This window comes from Melanotaenia boesemani, chromosome 9 (assembly GCF_017639745.1).
Source record: "Melanotaenia boesemani isolate fMelBoe1 chromosome 9, fMelBoe1.pri, whole genome shotgun sequence".
NCBI lineage: Eukaryota > Metazoa > Chordata > Actinopteri > Atheriniformes > Melanotaeniidae > Melanotaenia > Melanotaenia boesemani.
Window position 1 is genome coordinate 29,595,408 of NC_055690.1, and position 20,714 is coordinate 29,616,121.

The 20,714-nt window shown below is 39.1% G+C and overlaps 1 protein-coding gene across 1 annotated transcript; it reads left to right on the forward strand.

Moving 5' to 3' along the window:
* The first annotated feature begins 286 nt into the window (after window positions 1–286).
* On the forward strand, window positions 287–20,601 carry LOC121645759 (von Willebrand factor A domain-containing protein 5A-like). The gene is made up of 20 exons (XM_041994443.1): window positions 287–431; window positions 4,291–4,338; window positions 4,579–4,781; window positions 4,869–5,091; window positions 5,288–5,454; window positions 8,431–8,545; window positions 9,057–9,232; window positions 9,319–9,407; window positions 9,501–9,645; window positions 10,118–10,197; window positions 10,278–10,392; window positions 10,491–10,649; window positions 10,799–10,902; window positions 13,631–13,851; window positions 14,047–14,097; window positions 14,944–14,985; window positions 15,314–15,376; window positions 18,839–19,008; window positions 19,279–19,402; window positions 19,495–20,601. Exons 2-20 carry the CDS (start codon window positions 4,293–4,295, stop codon window positions 19,572–19,574), a joined length of 2,373 nt encoding a protein of 790 aa, XP_041850377.1. The 5' UTR covers window positions 287–431; window positions 4,291–4,292; the 3' UTR covers window positions 19,575–20,601.
* Window positions 20,602–20,714: the final 113 nt, after the last annotated feature.

Consider the following 20,714-nt stretch of genomic DNA (forward strand, 5'->3'; position numbering starts at 1 on the left):
TTCTGTTACCTACTGCAAGGAAAGCATTTTCACGTTGAAACAAGTTGAAAAATTCTGTTTCACAGTTCATATTTTCCACATGGATGTTGTTTAAAATAAAATATAAAAATAAAATAAAACTCCCTACATACGTGTCATTATTGATTTGTTTATTTGATTTAACTCTTTTTCTGGAGTGAGCTCAGCTATAGCAGTCTGAAGTCCAGGTGACGTTTTCTTACTTACCGTATGTAGAAGCAGTGGTCAGCAGTCAGCTAACTCCACCCACCTGGTGCACACTTATAAAAAATTCAAGCGTACCCGGTAGAAGCTTCTTCCACTGCTGCGTAGTGCAGGCGCAAGTACTTTAAACTCTACAAGCAAAATTGTGAAAAGACTAATAACAAGACTTTAGTGAATTGTAAATATCTCTTCAGTACTTCTCCTCAAAGGTAAGCTATCTTTGTGTGTTTATTTAGGCTTGACGCAGTTGTTAATGCTGACAGAGATACAGGTGACTCAGCTCGTCTTTATATTTCTGTAGAGTGGGCGTAGCCCACCACACTAAACCTCCAGCTTATGTTAAAAGGTGTACATAGAAGTTACAATATTCAGTCATCCTTTTATTCAAATGTATATGTTCATGTCTACTCAATTAGGATGGGGAATTCTGAAACAGTAATGTACAGTGGCTTGCAAAAGTATTCTGTGAAGTTAGCGCTGGGATTCTTGCCTATTTTTCAATAGAAAACTCCTTCGGATCCTTCCAGTTGGACAGGTCCTGCTGGTGTACAGCAATATTTAAATGAAGTTTCACCTGTGTCAGCCTAACCCATTCGAGTATTGCTTTACGGTTATGCTCAGGGTTCACGGGAGACCCGGGGCAATTCAGCGTGGCATTGGTGCTGGCAAATGATCAGTTTTTAATAGGACTGGTCCCTGCCACTGGGAGGCAACTAAATCTGTGGTCCTTAGACTCATCATCACAGAACTGCTCAATAGATTTTGATTCAGTCGAAAATTTTAATGCCCCAACCACCACCCATGGATGTTTTCTGGAACTATTTGACTGTAATTTAGGCCTGTTGTTTATTATGATTTCATTTTGTTTTAGTCATAGCAGTTTAGTCACCTGTTGTTTTTAAATGGATAACCTGACTATGTGTTATTTCTGCCATTCTTGGGTGATTAAATGTGTTTCCTTGACTTTGGGTTTTACAGGCAATTCCAGAATAGTACACAAAATACACAAAAATACACAAATAAGCACAATAAAATGAAGCAGATAATTAGAAAAATAGAATAGATACACTTAAGGGCACTTGTGAGATGATAATATCATTATAGTAAAAGTGACAGAGTAATAATAACAGCATATGATTGTAGCTACAATTGTGTATAATAATAATAATAATAATAATAAAATAACAGCAAAAGGACTAACATAACAGTAATAGTAATTATTATAAAACTAATAATAATATATACACATATAATTTTTTCCTATATATTTAACATGTGCAGCGTATGCAAAGATACATGACTGCAATGTGATGGGTGTGTGCAAAAGGTGACAGATAGAATTAGACCAGGTGTGTAATAGCAGCTCTGACCAAGGTAGAGGAGTTGTAAAGTCTGGTTGCAGAAGGTAGAAAAGAAGACTGGGCTTTATCTTTGAGAAAAGTTTAGAATCTGTTGTTTGTCTGATGTGTCGATCATAATTATGGAATATCTTAGATTTAAACAACGTAGTAATCAATTTCATTAAATTAAGTCCTCCTACTGCAATTTTTTGTCAAACTAGGTTTCAGAAGAGAATATTGCAAACCCTTGTGTAAGACAATAAGCAGTGGGTACAGGAATGGTTTGCAAACCTTTAATAAATTCTATTTTATTAAAGTAAAGAATAAATTTAGCGGAAAAATGTTGATAAAATATGTCCATTTATGTCCAAAAAGTCCATTACAAAGACATATCAATTATGTTTAAATATTGGCTTCCTGTTAATGGTTATCACTCTATTATTCCATAAAGTGGAAACATGTGGAGAAATGATGTGTGAAAATTTGTGGAAAAAAAGGAGCTTTTAACAAATTAATTTTAATGCTACCTACCAATGACTCAAAATCTAATGCTCTAATACTTAATTTTTCATATTATTTTACCAAATGTCTTTTTTATGTATGATGAATTTTGTTCTTCAATAGAAAATGTAAAAAAGGAAAATAATAATAAAATGAGCCTTTCTTACACTGTTATCTGAAATGTATAGTATGTAGCTACCGCTGATGTAAATGTCTCCTAGTGGCAGGGACCACTCATCACAGTGGTCCGGACCATGGTCTGAACCAGACCACTATTCTCACAACAACCCCTACTGAAATTTTATCTAAACATAACAAATTGGTGAACAAATTAGATGCGATTCTCTTTCTGTTTACCTGTAATAACGACACTGGCACTATGCTGTATGAAACATGCTTTGATTGTAAATATTGCTGTGGTTTCTTGCAGTACTGTAATATCTCTCATCAGGCCAAATATAAAACTACTGAATATTCCAGCTTTGGATATATAGTAAGTCATATATTCTGGTATAACCAAGATAAAATATTAGTTAATATAATGTGCTGTGTTAAACTGACAGGTGGCTATTGTAATACTTAGATCAACTAGTTTGTACATATATACTGTAGACAACTAGACTTGTAGAACTGTTGAAATTGTTGCAAAACTGTGCTAATGAGGAACGTTTTAGTATCCCAGATTAATTATTAATGAGGGAACTTCTTGACTTTATCAGTTTGTCAGTTTGGTCATCATGTTGTAAATTATTTGATTGCAGCTTTTTAGATGTTTGCTGGATAAATGTTGATGTTTGAAGTTTTTGTGGTTGTCTTTTTACTTGGTAGTTACATTAATTATTTTTGTGCATAATGTATTTGGTGGGACCTGCTGGACCAAACATACCTCCACAGTTGGGTTGCTACCTGAAAAAGTTTAGGACCCTGCCTAAAACAGAAGTCCTGTTTTGTCTGTTGTTATTGAGGGGAAAGAAAAGAAGTGGGCTGGTGGCTGATAGTTTTGTGTGAATGTTGGTATGCATAGCATGCTAGCATATCTGTGAAGTATACAGTCTGGGATGGCCTAGACCTGGCACTTTGTCCCAATCCAGCCCTGCCTGTTAGCAAAAAACAAAACCCCATCCTACCAGCATTATTTTTGCTACCACCATGCTTCACTGTGGGGGATGGTATTTCTGGAAGGATGAAATGTATTTGTGTCAGACATACTGTTTTCCTTGATGGCAAGAAAGTTCAGTTTTCCTCTCATCTGAAGAGACTACCTTCTTCCATTTGTTTACATGTGATTACTTAGCATACCCAACTTATATGAGCTGGGATGGCCTAGGTGAGTATGACTCCTGGCCTGACACTTTGTCCCAGTCAGGACCTACCTATCAGCAAAAAAACATCATACCGGCATTATTTTTGCTTCTTCCATTTGTTTGGTGATCTTTACAACAAGGTAGAGCGTGGATAATATTTCTGTGGAATGAACAACACAACTAAACATGTGGGGAATGGCCTCCTGAAAATGTGCCAGCATCTTCTGCCATATTCGCTTTTGTTTTAAGATTCAAGTGCTGCCAAGCTTGCCAAGATGTATGACTGACACCTGACAGGCACCTATTAAACAGACAGACCATTTGGAAGAAGATTCTGGAGTCACTGGTGATCCTATATCTCCAGAATGTGGGACCTAACTCCATCCTCCAAGATGACAATGCTAACTCCCATAGAGCCAGGATCATCACAGTTTAACAGCAGTATTTGGGCGTGGACAGGATGGACTGGCCTGCTGGGGTTCCAGACCTCAACCCAATTGAAAACGTGTGGGATCAACGTGGTGTTTCTGGCCGTGCTGTCAACACAACCATTCTGGCTGACATTCAACAACTCCTGGTTGAGGAATGGGATGCCATCCTACTTCAAAATGTGACCAAGCTGGTGACCAGCATGAGGAGGAGGTACCAAGCTGTTGTGGCTGCATGTGGATCCTCCACACGCTATGAAGTCTCTGACAGCTTAAAATGAATAGTGTAATCATCGTCAATATGTGTTGTTTTTCCCCCCTTTTTTCTTTTTTTAATCCCCCAAAACTGATTTAAATTACAGGTTAAAACACACACATACATACAACACGAAAAAAAAAAAAAAGCCAACAGGTGAATGCTGTTGCAAGCCACTGAATAGAGGTTACTTCTGTTATTTCTTTAACAGAAAACAATCATGTTTCCTTGTTTCACAGGTATGATGGTGAACTGCTGTGGTCTGCTAACTGCTCAGAAGGAACCAGGTACAGAGCTGTTATAAACAGATCTCCCTGACCTCCTCTGTAACCTTGTAAAGTCATGAACTCTAAAAGCCTTTCAGAGCTTTAATGATGATGAGGCACACATGGTGTCCTACTTCTTGCTGTTAATTCTTACATTCCTCTCAGAATGCAGAAACATTTCTTTAATAATTCATCAGTGTAATTTCTAAATAAAATGAAGTCTATTACGATCTGTGTTTCTGGTCGTTGTTTCTCTGTCAGTTCCTCTAAAGAGCATCGAGGTGGAGCTGCAGGTGAGGGACCATGTAGCTACAGTGGTTTCCACTCTGAACTACGAGAACAAGGAGGACAAACCAGTAGAAGCTGTTTTTGTCTTCCCTCTGCCTGGAGATGCAGCTGTGTGTCATTTCAGTGCAAAGGTTGGACAGACACATATTGTAGCTGAAGTGAAGGAGAAACAGCAGGTGAGCTGAACAGAAAGATTTAGCGACTATAAAGGAGCTGAAACACAGTGAAGTTAATGTTACTGACATGTTTCATGTGTTCTGCAGGCTCGAGAGGAGTATGATGATGCTTTGAGCTCTGGTCAGCAGGCCTTCCTGTTGGAGGAGAGTGATCAGAGTCCAGATATATTCTCTCTGAGTGTGGGCAGTCTGCCTCCAGGAGAGAGCACCTCCATCAGGCTGGAGTACGTCACTGAGCTGGCTGTGCAGGCTGATGATGGGCTGAGGTTCTGTCTGCCTGCTGTCCTCAATCCTCGCTACCAACCTCAGGGTAGGAGAACCAGTTAATATGTTTTATCTTAGTGCTCACCAAACATGCTCATATAAAGAGTTTTATTAAAGTCCATCTGGACTTCATACTGGTGGAAGGTGAGACCGTTATGCGTTGGAAGTAAATATGAGGTTTGAAGCTACCTTTCCTCTCAATAAACCAGATGACTTCTAGTTGTCTCCCATGTTGTTTACAGGTAGCGAAGATGTCAGTGTCCAGGTGACGTCAGTTCCAGCCTCTCTGGTTCCCTACAGTCTGTCCTTTTCTGCCCGAGTCTCCTCTCCTCGTCCAATCTCTAAAGTAGAGTCCAGTTGTTCCCTGGAGCCTCTTCAGTACCTCAACACTGATCAGACACAGGCCATGGTAGGTAGAGTGGTGATGTCATTACTGAAAGTAGTATGATTACTAACAAATTTAATATATATTTTCTAAATATTGGTAAAGAAATATCTGACTCCACTGGAGCTCCAGCCGGTGCTGATGTGGTTAAAAACACGATTAACATAATAATATCAATCAATCAATCAAACTTTATTTATATAGCACCTTTCATACATACAAATAGCAACTCAAGGTGCTTTACAGATGGTAAAATCCCCCAGAACCCCAACCCAATAGCAGCAAGCACCCCCCCCCCCCCCCCTTCCCGTCAAACACAGACACACATCACAGAGGGTAAAAGCAAGTTAAAAGGACCAAGGAAACGCTGTCGTAAATTCTGGGGCCTAGTGATGTGGGGAAACACTGAGATAAAACACTGTAAAACTAATCTAAGACAATCTAAAAACCATATAATAAAAGTAATATTGCTAAGACCCATAAAATAAAAGAACCCGTGAAATAAGAGAATCAGAATGATAAAACAAATACATAAATGATAAATAAATAGAAGCTGAATACAGTCTGTGTGTTAAGAATAAAGAAATGAATAAATACAATAGTAATAATAAAAGTAATGATTAAAATGCTAAACTAAAAAGGTGGGTCTTGAGTCTGTTTTTAAAAATATCCACACTAGGTGCTCCCCTCTCATCCTCAGGCAGGATGTTCCACATACGAGGGCCATAGAAATAAAAGGAGGACTCGCCGTGGGTTTTTGTTTTTACTCTGGGAACAGTTAAAAGGCCAGTACCAGAGGACCTGAGGGGTCTAGTGGGCTCATAAGATAAAAGCAAATCAGATAAATAAGGTGGGCTAAGACCATTAAGAGACTTAAAAACCAATAAAAGAATCTTAAAATCAATTCTGAAGCTGACGGGGAGCCAGTGCAGAGACTTTAAAATTGGTGTAATGTGGGCCCTCTTTCTGGTCTTTGTCAACAGACGTGCAGCTGCGTTCTGTACAAGCTGCAGCTGGTTCAGGTACTTCTTTGGAAGACCAGAAAGAAGAGCATTACAGTAATCTAGTCTTGATGTGATAAAAGCATGAATCAGTGTCTCTGCACTGGCTCGAGAGAGAAACAGCCTGATGCGGGAGATGTTCTTTAGATGATAAAAAGCAGTCTTAGTTATGTTTTTAATATGTGGCTCAAAACTGAGATCTGCATCTAAAATCACTCCCAGGTTTTTTACTTGATTAAAATGGTTGAGTGCTACTGTTTTCAGCTTGGCCTCCAGTTTCTCTCTCTCAGCTTCAGGTCCAATCAATAAAACTTCTGTTTTGTCCTGGTTGAGCTGCAAGAAGTTTTCTGCCATCCACCCTCTAACAATAAATTTTAAGAATAAAAAATCAGCTGCTTGGAACGGTCACAGTATGTTCCTGATCAAACGCATTATTAAATCAATTGTTAAGCCTTTCACTCACATCTGCAATCTGTCACTAACTGCTGGGAAATTCCCAGAAAAAAATTAGAAAAGCAAAAGTATATGCTGAATTATAGACCCATATCCTTGTTACCTCAGTCCTCCAAAATACTGTAAAAAATATTTTCCATAAGACTTAATGACTTCATTGATAAGTACAGTATACTGTGTGAACAACAATATGATTTTAGAAGAAATGGGAACACTTCACTGGCACCAGTGAATTTTTTAAACAGGTAGCAGATGCAATTGATAGAAGAGAATATACAGTTGGTGTATTTTTGGAATTGCAGAAGGTGTTTAATCATAATTTACTTCTTGATAAATTACATGGTTACAGAATCAGAGGCGTCGCACTTGAATGGTTACAAAGTTATTTAGAGAACCGATATCAATTTGTGCATGTAAATAATACGGATTCTGAGTTATTGCAGGTATCATGTGGGGTGTCACAGGGCTCCGTACTAGGCCCTTTATTGTTTATACTGTTTATAAGTGATTTGTGTCTTGTTGTTGATGAAGTGTATTTTATTTGCAGATGATACAACGTTCTTTTTTTAATTAGTTAACCAATGGTTTGTTGTCAACAAATTATCTATTCACTTTGGAAAAACAAAATCTTTTATATTTGCGAAACGTACATCAAATAGTTACAAAAAATTAATTTAATAAATCATGAAATTGACATAGTTACAGAAATTAAGTTTTTAGGCGTTATTGTAGACCATAATCTAAACTGGAAATCACATATAAATTATGTGAAAACCAAGATGTCAAAATCTATTGTAATACTGTACAAAGTAAAGGACTATTATTCTATATAACTCATTGATTGTTCCATATATGACCTATTGTGTAGGGATTTGGGGAAACGCTTATCACACAAACTGAGTTTTCTTACTGCAAAAGAAGGCCATACGTATAATCTGTAAAAAAAAAAAAAAATTGCACATACTGAAATTCAGAGATCTAGTAGATTACAGCACTATTCAAATGATGAATAAAGTTAATAATAATAATTTGCCATGCTGTATCCAGAGGCTGTTTAAAAAGAGGGGAAATGTTTAGCAAACCTTAGGTACAGACAAATTAAGTTTCACTGTATACCTGTCACTGGTGTCAAACTGTGGAACAGTTGTTCTGATGATTTAAAAATGAGTTCTACTTTGAAATCCTTTAAAAGAAAGAACATAAATGATATAATAATGAAGTATCATGATAAATGAAATGCAAAATATTTTGTGGGTAATTTTTACATGTTGCTCTTACTATTAATTGTGGTGATGATGTAAGGCTTTCAATGTTAATTTAGTTGATTATGGTAAATTGGTAACATTGTTTTAGTAATGGGTGGGCATTTTATAAGCTATTAGCTTCTGCCTTTTCTTTTTCTTTTTCTTTTTTATCTTCTTTCTTTAAAATTTTTTATTTACTTTCACTATGCCGAAATAAATAAATAAATGTGTCTGCTGTGTGTGGTTGTTACATAGAAGATAAATAACTTTATTAAGTGTGTATTTGTGTTTTTGAACTTCAGGTTAAGTTGGCTGCAGGACACAAGTTTGACAGAGATGTTGAGCTGCTGATTTATTACAAAGATGCCCACCAGCCCACTGCTGTGGTGGAGGCAGGACAGGCCTCTGCAAAGCCTGGTGAGTGCAAGTTAGTCTAGTTATTGGGCCATGTCCACATGGAGATAAGTTTAGGTGAATCTGCTAAAGTTTTATATTGTTTAGATGTTTTATCCTCATGAAATCGGTGTTTTTGGAGCATGAAAACTGTAATCTTTAAAGCCAGATTTCAAAGCTAATGAATGTGAAAACAACACCATTATGTTTACCTGTTTACTACCCATACACATCTTTCCTAAACCAACGTCTCCATAATCCCAGTTCTCCCTGAACCCATTTGCAACACAAACCCTGCCAACAGCTTCAACAACGGCAGAATGCAGTGTTGTGTTTGTGCTGCAGAAGCTACTGAGTATGATGTGGCTTTTACAACAGACTTTTTTTTTAATGTTTTAATAATTAAATCAGTTCTTTTCTCCTGCAGATCTACCATAGCTCAAATGAATTTTAATCTTTAGCTATTGTTACAGTCATTAAAATAGATTTGAAAATGTAGATTTGGGGTGATTTTTCCATTCCTCTTATGTTTCAGGAACTCTGATGGGTGATCCAGTGGTGATGGTGAGCCTGTACCCTGAGTTCCCCCAGTCTGTGATGTCCTCACTCGCCTCATGTGGGGAGTTTGTGTTCTTATTGGATCGATCGGGAAGTATGGACTGTTCCATCAATAACAGCAGGCAGGAAGAAACTCGCATTGGCAGTGCAAGGGTATTCAACAAGTGTAAACTCAGTCATAGAAACACTCTTATCTGTCTCAGCATATTATCATCACTTTTTTCTGTGTCTTCCTTCAGGACACTCTGCTGCTCCTGTTGAAGAGTTTATCAATGGGCTGCTACTTCAATATCTACAGTTTTGGGTCCAGATTTGAACACATCTTCCCGTAAGTGACTCAGTCCACAAAAATGTGTTTCAGTCATTAATGTCACATGATGATCATTAGATCAGATCAGTTAGTTTGTGTTTCTGATGGCAGTAAGAGTGTAGAGTACAATGAGAAGAGCATGGAGGAGGCTCTGAAGAAAGTTGAGGAGATGCAGGCTGACCTGGGAGGAACAGAGATCCTTGAGCCCCTCGAACACATTTACAAGCAGCCCTGCATTCCCAAGCAGCCCAGACAGGTAATAATGCAGATACATTAATGCCCGCCCACTGTCTTCCTCTCTCTTAGAGCTGCACCAGTTTACATGTGAATTATAACAGAGTTGCTCAGGATACCAAAACCAGCTGTACTTTGAACCTGCTGCTTCAAAGTAACCCAGCAAAGCTGTAGAATCTGCAGAGGACAGTCCTGGCATACTTCATGCTTTGTTCTTGGACATATGGAGGCAAAACCATTTTTACTTATTGCAAAAGCCTTAAATCAACATCAACACTTGCTGACCCTTAAAGATTCTTTGGTTGTTCTGCATACACCCTTCCAAGTACAACCCTGCACAACCCTGTTGTTTAAACTTGTTTTTACCATTTCTCCATTTGTTCTTCATACTTTGCAACACATGTGACTCAGACAGCAGTGTTACACACTCTCATTTAATTTCCCTGAGAGGTTTCAGGTCATGTGTGGACATGATGTTGTTTCTCTTCCCAAAGCTGTTTGTCTTCACTGATGGAGAGGTGGGGAACACCAAAGAAGTTATTGATCTGGTTAAGAAGAATGCAGGTTCCCACAGGTGAGACTACAACAACACAGCCTGACAGTAAGTGTAACACTGTGGTTGTGTGTGTTTTTAAACAAAGTTTTACTTTGTAGGTGTTTCTCTTTTGGGATTGGAGAAGGAGCCAGCTCTGCTCTTATCAATGGGTTGGCCAAGGAGGGAGGAGGTCATGCTCAGTTCATCACAGGGACTGACAGGATGCAGCCAAAAGTTAGTAAAAATAAAGTCTAATTAAAACGGCAACATCACATTCCAGATACAGATGCATACAGATGAGTTCACCATTTCTAATGTGTTTTAACCATCAGGTGATGCAGTCGCTGCGGTTTGCACTGCAGCCAGCTGTGGAGGACATCTTAGTAACATGGGATTTACCAAAGGGAGTGTCAGCCACTGTCCTCTCTCCACCAATCACAGCAATTTTCCAGGGGCAGAGGTCACTGATTTATGCCCAGCTCACTGGACAGGTAGGAGCACCACCATGGCTCTTAAACAGTTTTTCTGGTGAGGCTGACAAAAAACAAAAAAAAAACATAAAAATAAAAAAATCACATGTATTAATATGTAAAGATATGTGTATTATGTGTATTATTTTAAGCCTGTAATGATTTCTCAGCGTTTAGAGGCAGCAGAGGGCTGTGTGATGGTGAAGTACAGCCTCGCAGGTCATCCCTCTCAGAACCAGCTGCACTTCCATCTCAAACCAGCAGAGGACACTGGGTAAAGCAATGAGATGATTTTGGTTCTATGTTGGGCATTAAGTTATTCATTGTGAGCATGTAGTTTATGACCTTTAAATGCACCATTTTTTGGTCCCTGTGTCCTCTCTTCTCAGTCTTCCTGCTTGGAAGTTGATTCAGGTGGAATATCTTCTATTCTATTCTATTCTATTCTATTCTACAGTCATTTAGCAGACGCTTTTATCCAAAGCGACTTACATTTGAGAGTAAGAACAACACAAGCATGAATTCAAACAAGATGGGACGTCATAATTAAGTGATAGTCAGACTGCTTTGAGTCCAGTTGGACCCAGGTGCTGTCATGTAGTGCTAGAGGCAGTGCATATAATTTATTTATTTATTTATTTTTTTAAGTCATTTTATTTAAATACAAGATCACGATTTCATCACGCAATATCAACTTGGGCATAAGTGCATGATTTCATCACACAATATCAACTTGGGCAGAAGTGCACACTGCTTCTTCAGTACTTGGTTGAGCCAAAGAGCTGGACAAATCTTTCTAACTCATTCTGGGTAGAAGAGTTAAGCTAAGTGTGGAAATGCTCCTTAAACAACTGAGTCTTTAGCTTGCTCTTAAAAGTGGATAAGGACTCTGCGGATCGGACGGAGTTTAGTAGATCGTTCAACAACAGAGGAGAAGAGTCTAGCTACTGATTTTGCGCCACGTTGTGGTGGGAGCACTAGGCGTCTTTTGCTGGCAGAGCGTAACTGTCGAGAGGGAGTGAAGCTCTGGATTAAGGAGTGAAGGTAGACCGGAGCCGTTTGGGTTATTGTTTTGTAAGCCAGAAGCAGAGCTTTGAATTTGATGCGTGCTGCAACTGGAAGCCAGTGAAGGGCAATTAGCAGCGCAGTGACATGAGCTCTTTTGGGCTGGTTGAAGACCAGACTTGCTGCTGCATTCTGGATCATCTGTAGAGGTTTAACTGAGCATGCAGGCAGGCCAGCCTGTAAGGATCCTCCTGATGTTGTAGAGAGCAAATTGGCAAGACTGGGAAACCGAGGCAACATGGTCCTTAAAGGTCAGCTGGTTGTCTACCATGACGCCAAGATTCCTGGTAGAAGATGTAGGCACTAGTGTGATTGAGTCGAGCTGCACACTTAACTGTGGCGGTAAAGAAGGATTGGCTGGAAAGACAATAAGCTCAGTCTTGGACAGATTTAGCTGAAGGTGGCGATCCTTCATCCATGCGGAGATATCAGCAAGGCATGCTGATATTCGCATTGAGACGGTTGTGTCGTCAGGTGGGAAAGAAAGGAAAAGCTGAGTGTCATCTGCATAGCAGTGGTAGGAGAAACCATGAGAGCTAATGACTGCACCGAGTGAGGAGTGTATAGTGAAAAGAGAAGAGGGCCAAGCACCGAGCCCTGAGGCACCCCTGTTGTCAGCCCATGTGATCTGGACATTCCCCCTTGCCAAGATACTTTGAATGATCTCCCTGTGAGGTAGGACATAAACCACGAGAGGACAGATCCTGAGATGCCAAGCTCCAAGAGTTTGGAGAACAGTATATGATGGTTGACCGTGTCAAAGGCAGCCGACAGGTCCAGCAGTATAAGGACTGAGGATTGACCAGTGGATCTGGCAAGCCGTAGGGAATCAGTAACTGACAGGAGAGCAGTTTCAGTAGAGTGACCTTGCCTATAGCCAGATTGATATGGATCAAACAGGTTGTTGTCTTGGAGGAACTGTGAGACCTGACTGAAGACGGCACGCTCTAGTAATTTAGACATGAATGGAAGCAATGAGACTGGCCGGTAGTTTTCAACCTGGGCTGGGTTGAGTGTGGGTTTCTTCAGCAGCGGGGTAACCCGAGCTTGCTTGAAGGCAGAAGGAAAGAGTAGATGAGAGCCAGAAAGTCAGTTGCCTGTGGTTTGCAAATGTGAATGTTCATCATGTCTCCCATGACAATTAGTGGTGTGCCATCATCAGGAATGTCAGAGAGAATCATGTCCATTTCAGAGACAAACTCATCTAAACTGCCACCCGGAGGGCGGTAAATGACCAGAATGTATGCAGTGATGGGTGTAGAGACCTTTACTGGTGATACTCAAGTGATGAGCAGTTAGCCATAGGACGGACAGAAGTAAAGTTCCACTTTTTAGAAATAAGAATGCACGTTCCACCTCCTCGTCCAGCTGAGCGAGATGTTTGGGTAAATTCTGCATTGAGAGAAAGGGCAGCTGATGTACCTGTGTTTTCTGGACGGATCCAGGTTTCAGTCAGGGCTATGACCTGAATGTCAGAGAGCTTAATCAATGAACTGATGAAATCTGTTTTGTTCACTGCAGACTGACAGTTCCAGAGACCTTGTTTTTAAAAGCATATGAAGGAGAGAGGGATGAGAAAAGAGGAGGGTGCAGGGGGGGCTGTAAATGAAGGTGCACAGGTGTGTCCTTGGCAGAGGTCGTCTCAGCATTGATGACATATAAAAGGAGTTACACAATACACATCACACATTCTGCTTATCTGACAGAGATCATAATATACATAATGTAGGCTGTAACAGAACAACGTACGTCCTTGTTTCCGAGTCTCACGTCTGAAACAAATATTTCTCATTGTCTCATTTTCCCTCCTTTGTGTCAGTTTCAAGGAAAGTGGAGGAGGAGGAACATTGAGGGTTTTAAAAACAAAGTAATGGCCGGTGATGTGCAGTATGTGTTCACCAAAGTATTTAAAGTTGCTCTTCTTCTGCCTTCTTCAGATTAACAATCCACAGGTTGGCTGCTCGTACTCTGATTCGCTCCCTGGAGTTGGAGGACAGATCTGACAGAGGACAGCAAGATGAAGGAGTGAAGAAGAAGGTGGTGGAGCTCAGTGTCCAATCAGGAGTGAGCAGTTCTTTTACTGCCTTCATTGCTGTCAACAAAGACAGTGGCGAGTCGATTCAAGGACCTCTGGCACGCAGAAATATTCCAACACCAAGTACGTCTGTTTGTTTCTCCAAAAACTAAATTAGTGAGGAGGAAACTTGTCCAATTCAAAGACAGTGTGCTGGGAGGATGTTCATGAACAAATTATCTTCCAAGCTCCTTTTTGTAAAGCTTATCTGATGGTAAAGCAGAGAAAAGAACCTCACAACTAATGATCTTCATCTGATGTCTTACTCTCTGATCTCAGGGTTTTATGCACAGATGTTGTGTAGTTCTCCAATGATGAGGTCACAACCAGGTGAGTAAAATGTTTAATGACTTTATGAAAACATTAATGAGTACAACATACACAAACAAAATAAAAAAAGACCACCAGGGGACTCTTTAATTCCTCAGATATTTGCTGCAGCAGTGGAGAAAAAGTTGCTTCTTCTATGAATTACTGCTAAACTTAGAAAAGTTTCCACAGATATGATACTAACACAATCTATGTCATCAGTAATTAGCAAATCACAATTAATATTGTATTTGACTTGTAAAAAAGATCCAGTTTTTAATCTTCTCACTCTTGCAGCATGTGCAAATCTCATTGTAGTAGCAACATATCTTCCACACAAAAAACTTTTCCTCCCCACTCTTGCAGGACGTGACGTTTCTGACGTGTAAAGTCCAAAACAGAAAAGAGGCAAAAAGGATAAAAAAATTACATCCATTTGTTATCTACAAATTCACAGTTACAAAAATAACTTTGTACCGATGAAAACTGTTGTTTCATTGTCACAAAATGTTAACAGTAACACAAAAAAAACAATTCCTATGTGGCTGTAACACATAGTTAAATAACTTAATAAAAACAGTTACGAGTACAACATACACAAACAAAATAAAAAAAGACCACCAGGTGACTCTTTAATTCCTCTATTTGCTGCAATTTGACTTGTAGAAAAGATCCTGTTTTAACATTTGTTTCACTCTTGTGGGCATGTGCAAATCTCAGTTTACAAGTGTGTGTTTGCGTGTATAAAAAAATTATTTATTTAACAACTTTGCAATTAGAAATATTTTTAACTGCTTTATGAAACCAGCATAATGTATTGTCCTCTCTTCTTCTCTGTGTTTATTTTGATTGTCTTTTATTGGTCAGATCCCACTATGGCCTGCGCTGCGGCTCCATCAGCTTTCTGTGGTAAGTGAAACTCTGGACAAAATGGAACCACACACATGTGTTTTTGATCATTTCAGTAAGAAAATCCACCATTTTCAGTGTGTTCTACATTTCTTGCATGTGTAAATGTCCTCATGTGAATTATTGAAATATGTGATATTTTGAATAGTTGATCAAACTTGTCACTGGGAATATTTATTATTGTGAGTCGTTATCTCTAGTTCTGAAGTTAACATTGAAGTTATATTATAATGTTTTGATCTGTGAGAGACTGTGGTCTAGTTTCTGGTTGTTTGTGTATCTGTACTTATGCATGTGCAGCTAATGCTCTGCTTCTCTTTAACTTTAGATTTTATGATGTGTGATTCAGAAGAACTTTTGGAAACCGGTGATTGTGCTAACTTCTCTGAATGTAAGTAACAGTTTAAAGATGTTATTAAAGAAATTATTGCAGCGTACAAACTTAAATTTCAAAACAAATGCCACAGCAGGCTTAGTCATGAGGATTTGTATTGAAGACGCATCACACTGAGCCAGTGCACTTGTCACAATGTTTATTTCTAACTTATCCATGTCACAAACTGGGCAACGATTAAAATTTTTAATCGCATGACATGCTGCGATTAATCGCGATTAATCGCATCGTTACGCGCAAAATGTCTCTTTCCTTTAAAAAAAGGCCTACAGCTATAAAAAGAAAATACAGTAAGTTTTGGTTTACGAACTCGACATCAGGGGTCTCCAACCTGCAACTCTGGAGCTGCAAGTGTCTCTCTGGACCTTCCACAATGCCTCTAAATACGTGGCTAAAATATTTTTTTTAAATCTGTCTTTCTTGTCATTAGGTTGGAAACCATGGTCTTTTTTTTTTTTCTTTCTTTTACATCATTTTCCACAAATATCTACATTCCTTAGCAGAAAGTCTGTCTATCCTCTTTTTTTTTTTTTATAAAGGTTTATGTTTTTCTTTATTTTAAAACCTGAAAACGGAAATAAAAATGTGGTTCTTCAAAAATAAACATCCTGTGGTGGCTCTTCATTAAAAATATATATTAACTTGCCTTTTTTAAAAGTCTCGTAACATTTGCGTCTCTAAAGTAGTTTTATTTAGCTGGCTGAGGGAAAAATGGCTCTTTGGATTGGAAAGGCTGCAGACCCCTGCACTAAACACATAAACAGGTTTAGCAGCAATTTTCAGATAAAATATTTCTTCATATATATTTATAAAATCAAATATTTATGACAAAGAAGGATGAAATGTTCAGGATTTACTAACTAAAAGGTAAAAAGTCAGCAGGATGAATTTAAAGCTGTGAAGCTGCTTCCTTCTAAACACAGAAGGAACAAGATGTGATGAATATCAGCATCAGGTGAACAGACATAAAGCAGGATTAGAATCTCACAGCTTCTAGATGGTAAGGAGAGAGAAATATTCACAATATGCACAATAACGTCCATCCATGCACCTTCAGTGTTTCATTATCCAGGTTTCTGGCCTATAATTTCTCTAAACTTTAATTTTACCGGGAGTTAAGGGGTTAACATCTCGTTCCGGGTGTAGCGTCAGGTCTGTAGATGTAACTATAAACATGTGTGGTATCCACAGAAAGTCTAGAATCTCAGCTACCAGCTCAGTAAAACCATTTCTGTCACCAACAAACACAGTTAAGACAACAAATTATTTAAAGAGCAGCTACACAAAGTCCGAAAAATATGTAAACACAAATTATGTCTCCCCGTGTCCACCCCACGTCATGAACATGAACAAACGACTCCTCTACTGAAAGCTCACATCTCACAGATTCCACAGCTGGAAGTTTCATCTCGCTATGACCAAGATTCACCGAACCAGAGGTAAAAGAAGACCCGATTTATGCTTCACGTTTGTAAAAATCAAAAAGCATGTCTTACCTTTGCTGTCTTGCATAAATTAAAACTGCACTTATTTAAAAAAATAATAATAAAAAAGTTTCCCGTCCAAAAATTACGATGTTCTGTCCATCTGCATGTATTTTGACAAAGAGAAACTTCGGTTCTTTTTTTCTTCTTCCTGTTCCAGACAGAAAACATCTCTTTATTTTAATAAACCCGCTCTCTCCCGAGCACATCAGACACACCGCTGCAGCAGGGAAGGGAGACATGGACGCCATGTTTCTGTCATCAAAGCCAGCGGGCAGCAAAAAAAAAAAAAAAGATTATTAACGCGCGATTAAAAAAATTAATGGCGTTAATTAAGCGTTGCGTTAACGCGCGATCAACGCGTTAACGTGCCCAGCACTATATGGGTGACCCTACCAGGGGCATAAAGCCCCCAACAACATATCCACTAGGATCATCAGGACACGCAAACACCACCACGGTAGGTGGCGGCTCTGGGAGAAGCTTAATGTAACTTAGTGTAAAAGTGAAGTCAACATTTATTTATTAACTGTTCATCGTCCTGAATTCCAGACATGGATCAATCATGACACGATGTCCCACACCAGATCAGTCTCAGGTGATGATGGGGGATGAAGAACTGGGACACTGAGGCTCTAGTCTTCTCTGCTCTTACGTTTCCTCCAGTGTTGCTCTCCTGATGCATGATGTCTAATGTCAGACAGCCCACCGTGCGCCACTGAAAACACGCACCGACACATGTTACAATTTGCCTTGTAAACATCTCCACTGACGCTGTCCAGCTAAGGATGAAAGCGTTTTTGCTTCTGAGGACGTGGTGGAGGATCAGGTGCAGAGGACGTTTTAAAAAGGCGCAGGTGTTGTGAGCAGCGCTGGTATGAGGTGTCTGTCTCTAGGCAACCGTGACCGCAACACACGCAGGCAGCAAGGAGGGGGGTCCTGCCTAGATCCAGCCACAACAATTTGGCTGGCCTGAGTATTTCCTGTGTTTTATTTAGTCCATAATTGTTAAATTTAGTGTTGTGTGTGTGACAGACGTGTATTGTATACGAACCGTCCATTTTGAACCAATGAAATGTCAGGAGGAGACGTTTAATTGTCAAATAAGTAACAATTCTGTATTTTACAGGACGGTTAGCAACCCTACTGCTAGCTTAAGCTACAACTGCTTTGCTGGCTAACAGTACCCAACCAGTTGCTAAACCTGTTAGCACCTGCTGCTAAATCATAACGCATTTTTAAAAAGTGCTGCCACATGTCTAATCTATCTGTCTAATCTTCATCATCACCAGACTAATACCTTACTTTACAGTATAACTGCAAAAGAAATGACCTTGTCCTTGTGCATCTGCTTCGTCAGCCTTCTTTTTTTCCCCTTTTTTTCTGCCCCAGATGGAAAATTCATAACAAAGCCCATAAACCACTCACTGAAACAACCTTCTTCCGTAGGGGGCCTAAGCGGTCGCTTAGTCTGCTTAGTGGCAAAACCGGCTCTATTTAAAGCGTTCAGTGACGAGGCTTTATTTCTTCATCAAAAAGATGCCACCTAATTGACATTGAATTGGACAAGATGTTGTAAAAGGTGGTGGACATTTTCAAAGAGAACTGTTTGGTCAGGAGGTGGTGCTTTTATCCTCATTGATCTGTTATCCAGAACATGATCTGCTCCAGAGCAGATTAGCTGTTCAGTATAAGTTACCATGGTGATTTACCCCAGTAAGAAATTAACCAGCCTCGTAGTACAGAAAACCCAGGGTTGACCCTGAAGATACCTTCATTAGAGGAAATCCAGCTTCATAGTCCAGGCCTCCAGTGTTCAGAGAGTAATAAGGCTCAGCTGTCTTTTCCATGAAACCCTGCAGATGTGGATTTTATATTGTAAATTACATCTTTTTAGTTTTTCCATTTTTATAATCGGACACCAGTTAACTGTGCTAGTAACCACCAGTTTTCTACTTTCCCCCTCCCCACACAGGTTATGATGATGTAGAAGATGAAGCTGCTGTTCCCCAGCAGCCCCTCAGAGACCCTCTGCTACAGTTGGTGTCCCTGCAGAAGGCGTCTGGTTACTGGATGCTGGATGCAGCTTTGGCCTCTGCACTTGGAAAAACCAGTGAGGAGGTGGAAAAGTCAAAGCCTGCACCGGTGGGTGAAAACAACAGCACCCAATTTATGATGGAGTAATAATAGCAGGTTTCACATGGAAATGATCACAGGAAACAAATTGATATGAAATAAAATGAAAGTAATAGAAAATGGAATCATATCAATCATGAAAGCTGCACCCTATATTATTACCACTGAGCTGCAAAAGTGTCTTAAGTTTAATCTGAAGCATTTTCCATTAAGGTGCTTTGTTGTATTTGATAACTTTGTTAATTTACCTGTTTTGTGTGGTTATCTTTGTTTAATCAGGTTAACAAGGAGGTGTGGGCCACCATTCTGGCTCTGATCTGGCTTCATGGTTTCAAGATGGATGTAAAGGAGGAGTGGGAGCTTCTGGCCATGAAGGCTGCATCATGGCTCCGTGCTCAGAATGGTAAAACAATTAATAAGGATCTGATGTTTTTTTCTTTGCTTTGTTAAAGTGTTTACTGTTTAAAATGGTTAAAATCATATTTGCTTTTTTAGGACCATGTGTGACAGAGTGTGTGGAAGCAGGAAATGCACTGCTGGGCTGCAGCGTGCAGAAAGAAGCTCTGGGGCTCTGAAGTTAACGTTAAAGAGGCTTCATTTTCAGGATTCTTACACAGAAGCAGATTTACTAAATCACACAGCTTTCAGAATGTATATTACTCTTTGCAGCATCTGTCTTTATAATGTGCCTTACTATAACTGCACTGTATGCATCAGCCACCAGAGTTCTTAAAGAAAGGTTTTGTTTTTGCCTTTTTAATGTTTCTTTGTATCTGGATGTTTTACTAAAAGACAGATGCATGAATCGTGCATATTAATGAAAAAAGGAGTGAGAATTTTTTTTTATTATTGTTTTATTTATGTCAGCTTAAGTATACGGTGACATCGTTGGTTTTGAAGTCCCCAAATCTTAGCCAAAATTATTAAAAAAGAATATAACTCCACTTCTGTTTTGCACATTTAACCCTACACATGAGTTTAGTTACCAGGATGTTTTACTTTGAGGATGACTCTAGTTTTTATCCACAATTAAAACTTTAAGAAGACGTGTTTAGAGTCGCATAGAGTAACAAAGAGCCAGTGTTCACTAAGTGTGTGTGAGTCCACTTTTGAATAGATTCAGGTTACTTCTCTCTATACTTGTGAAAGGCAGCCATTGCACTGACTGCACATGAAGGACAATAAGGAATGTCAGTAATATTTGTTCTAAACTCATATTTTATTGAATCCTCCTCTCTGGAAAATAAATATTCATATTCAGATCCATGTTGAAAAGTCATGGATGGATACAGTAGCAACATAATTGTGTTAAGTGATCACATATTCACTACAAATGTCCATTTTGTTTGGGAATTTAACATAAATTAACAACTAAAGATAAGTTTAAAGTATTTGTTTGTTTTGCTTTTGTTTATGTTTTTTTTATTTCTCACTAAAATGCCATGTTCAAAGTTGTCTATAATATTCTTCAGTAATGAAAAACAATCCCTTCTGCTTTTTGTACGTCTTTACCTGAATTTTAAACCTCTTTGGCAACTGTATCCTTGTCTTTGAGGTTGGAAAGTGTTCAAGTGATGTGAATAAACAAAATATAGAATCCTGGAAATGTCTCTTTTTGTATAATGGGGAGGGGAAAATGGGACATTTTTGGTCAGATACGTTAACGAAAGCAGATATTTAATTTTGACCATGTTAGCAGACTACACATGCCAACT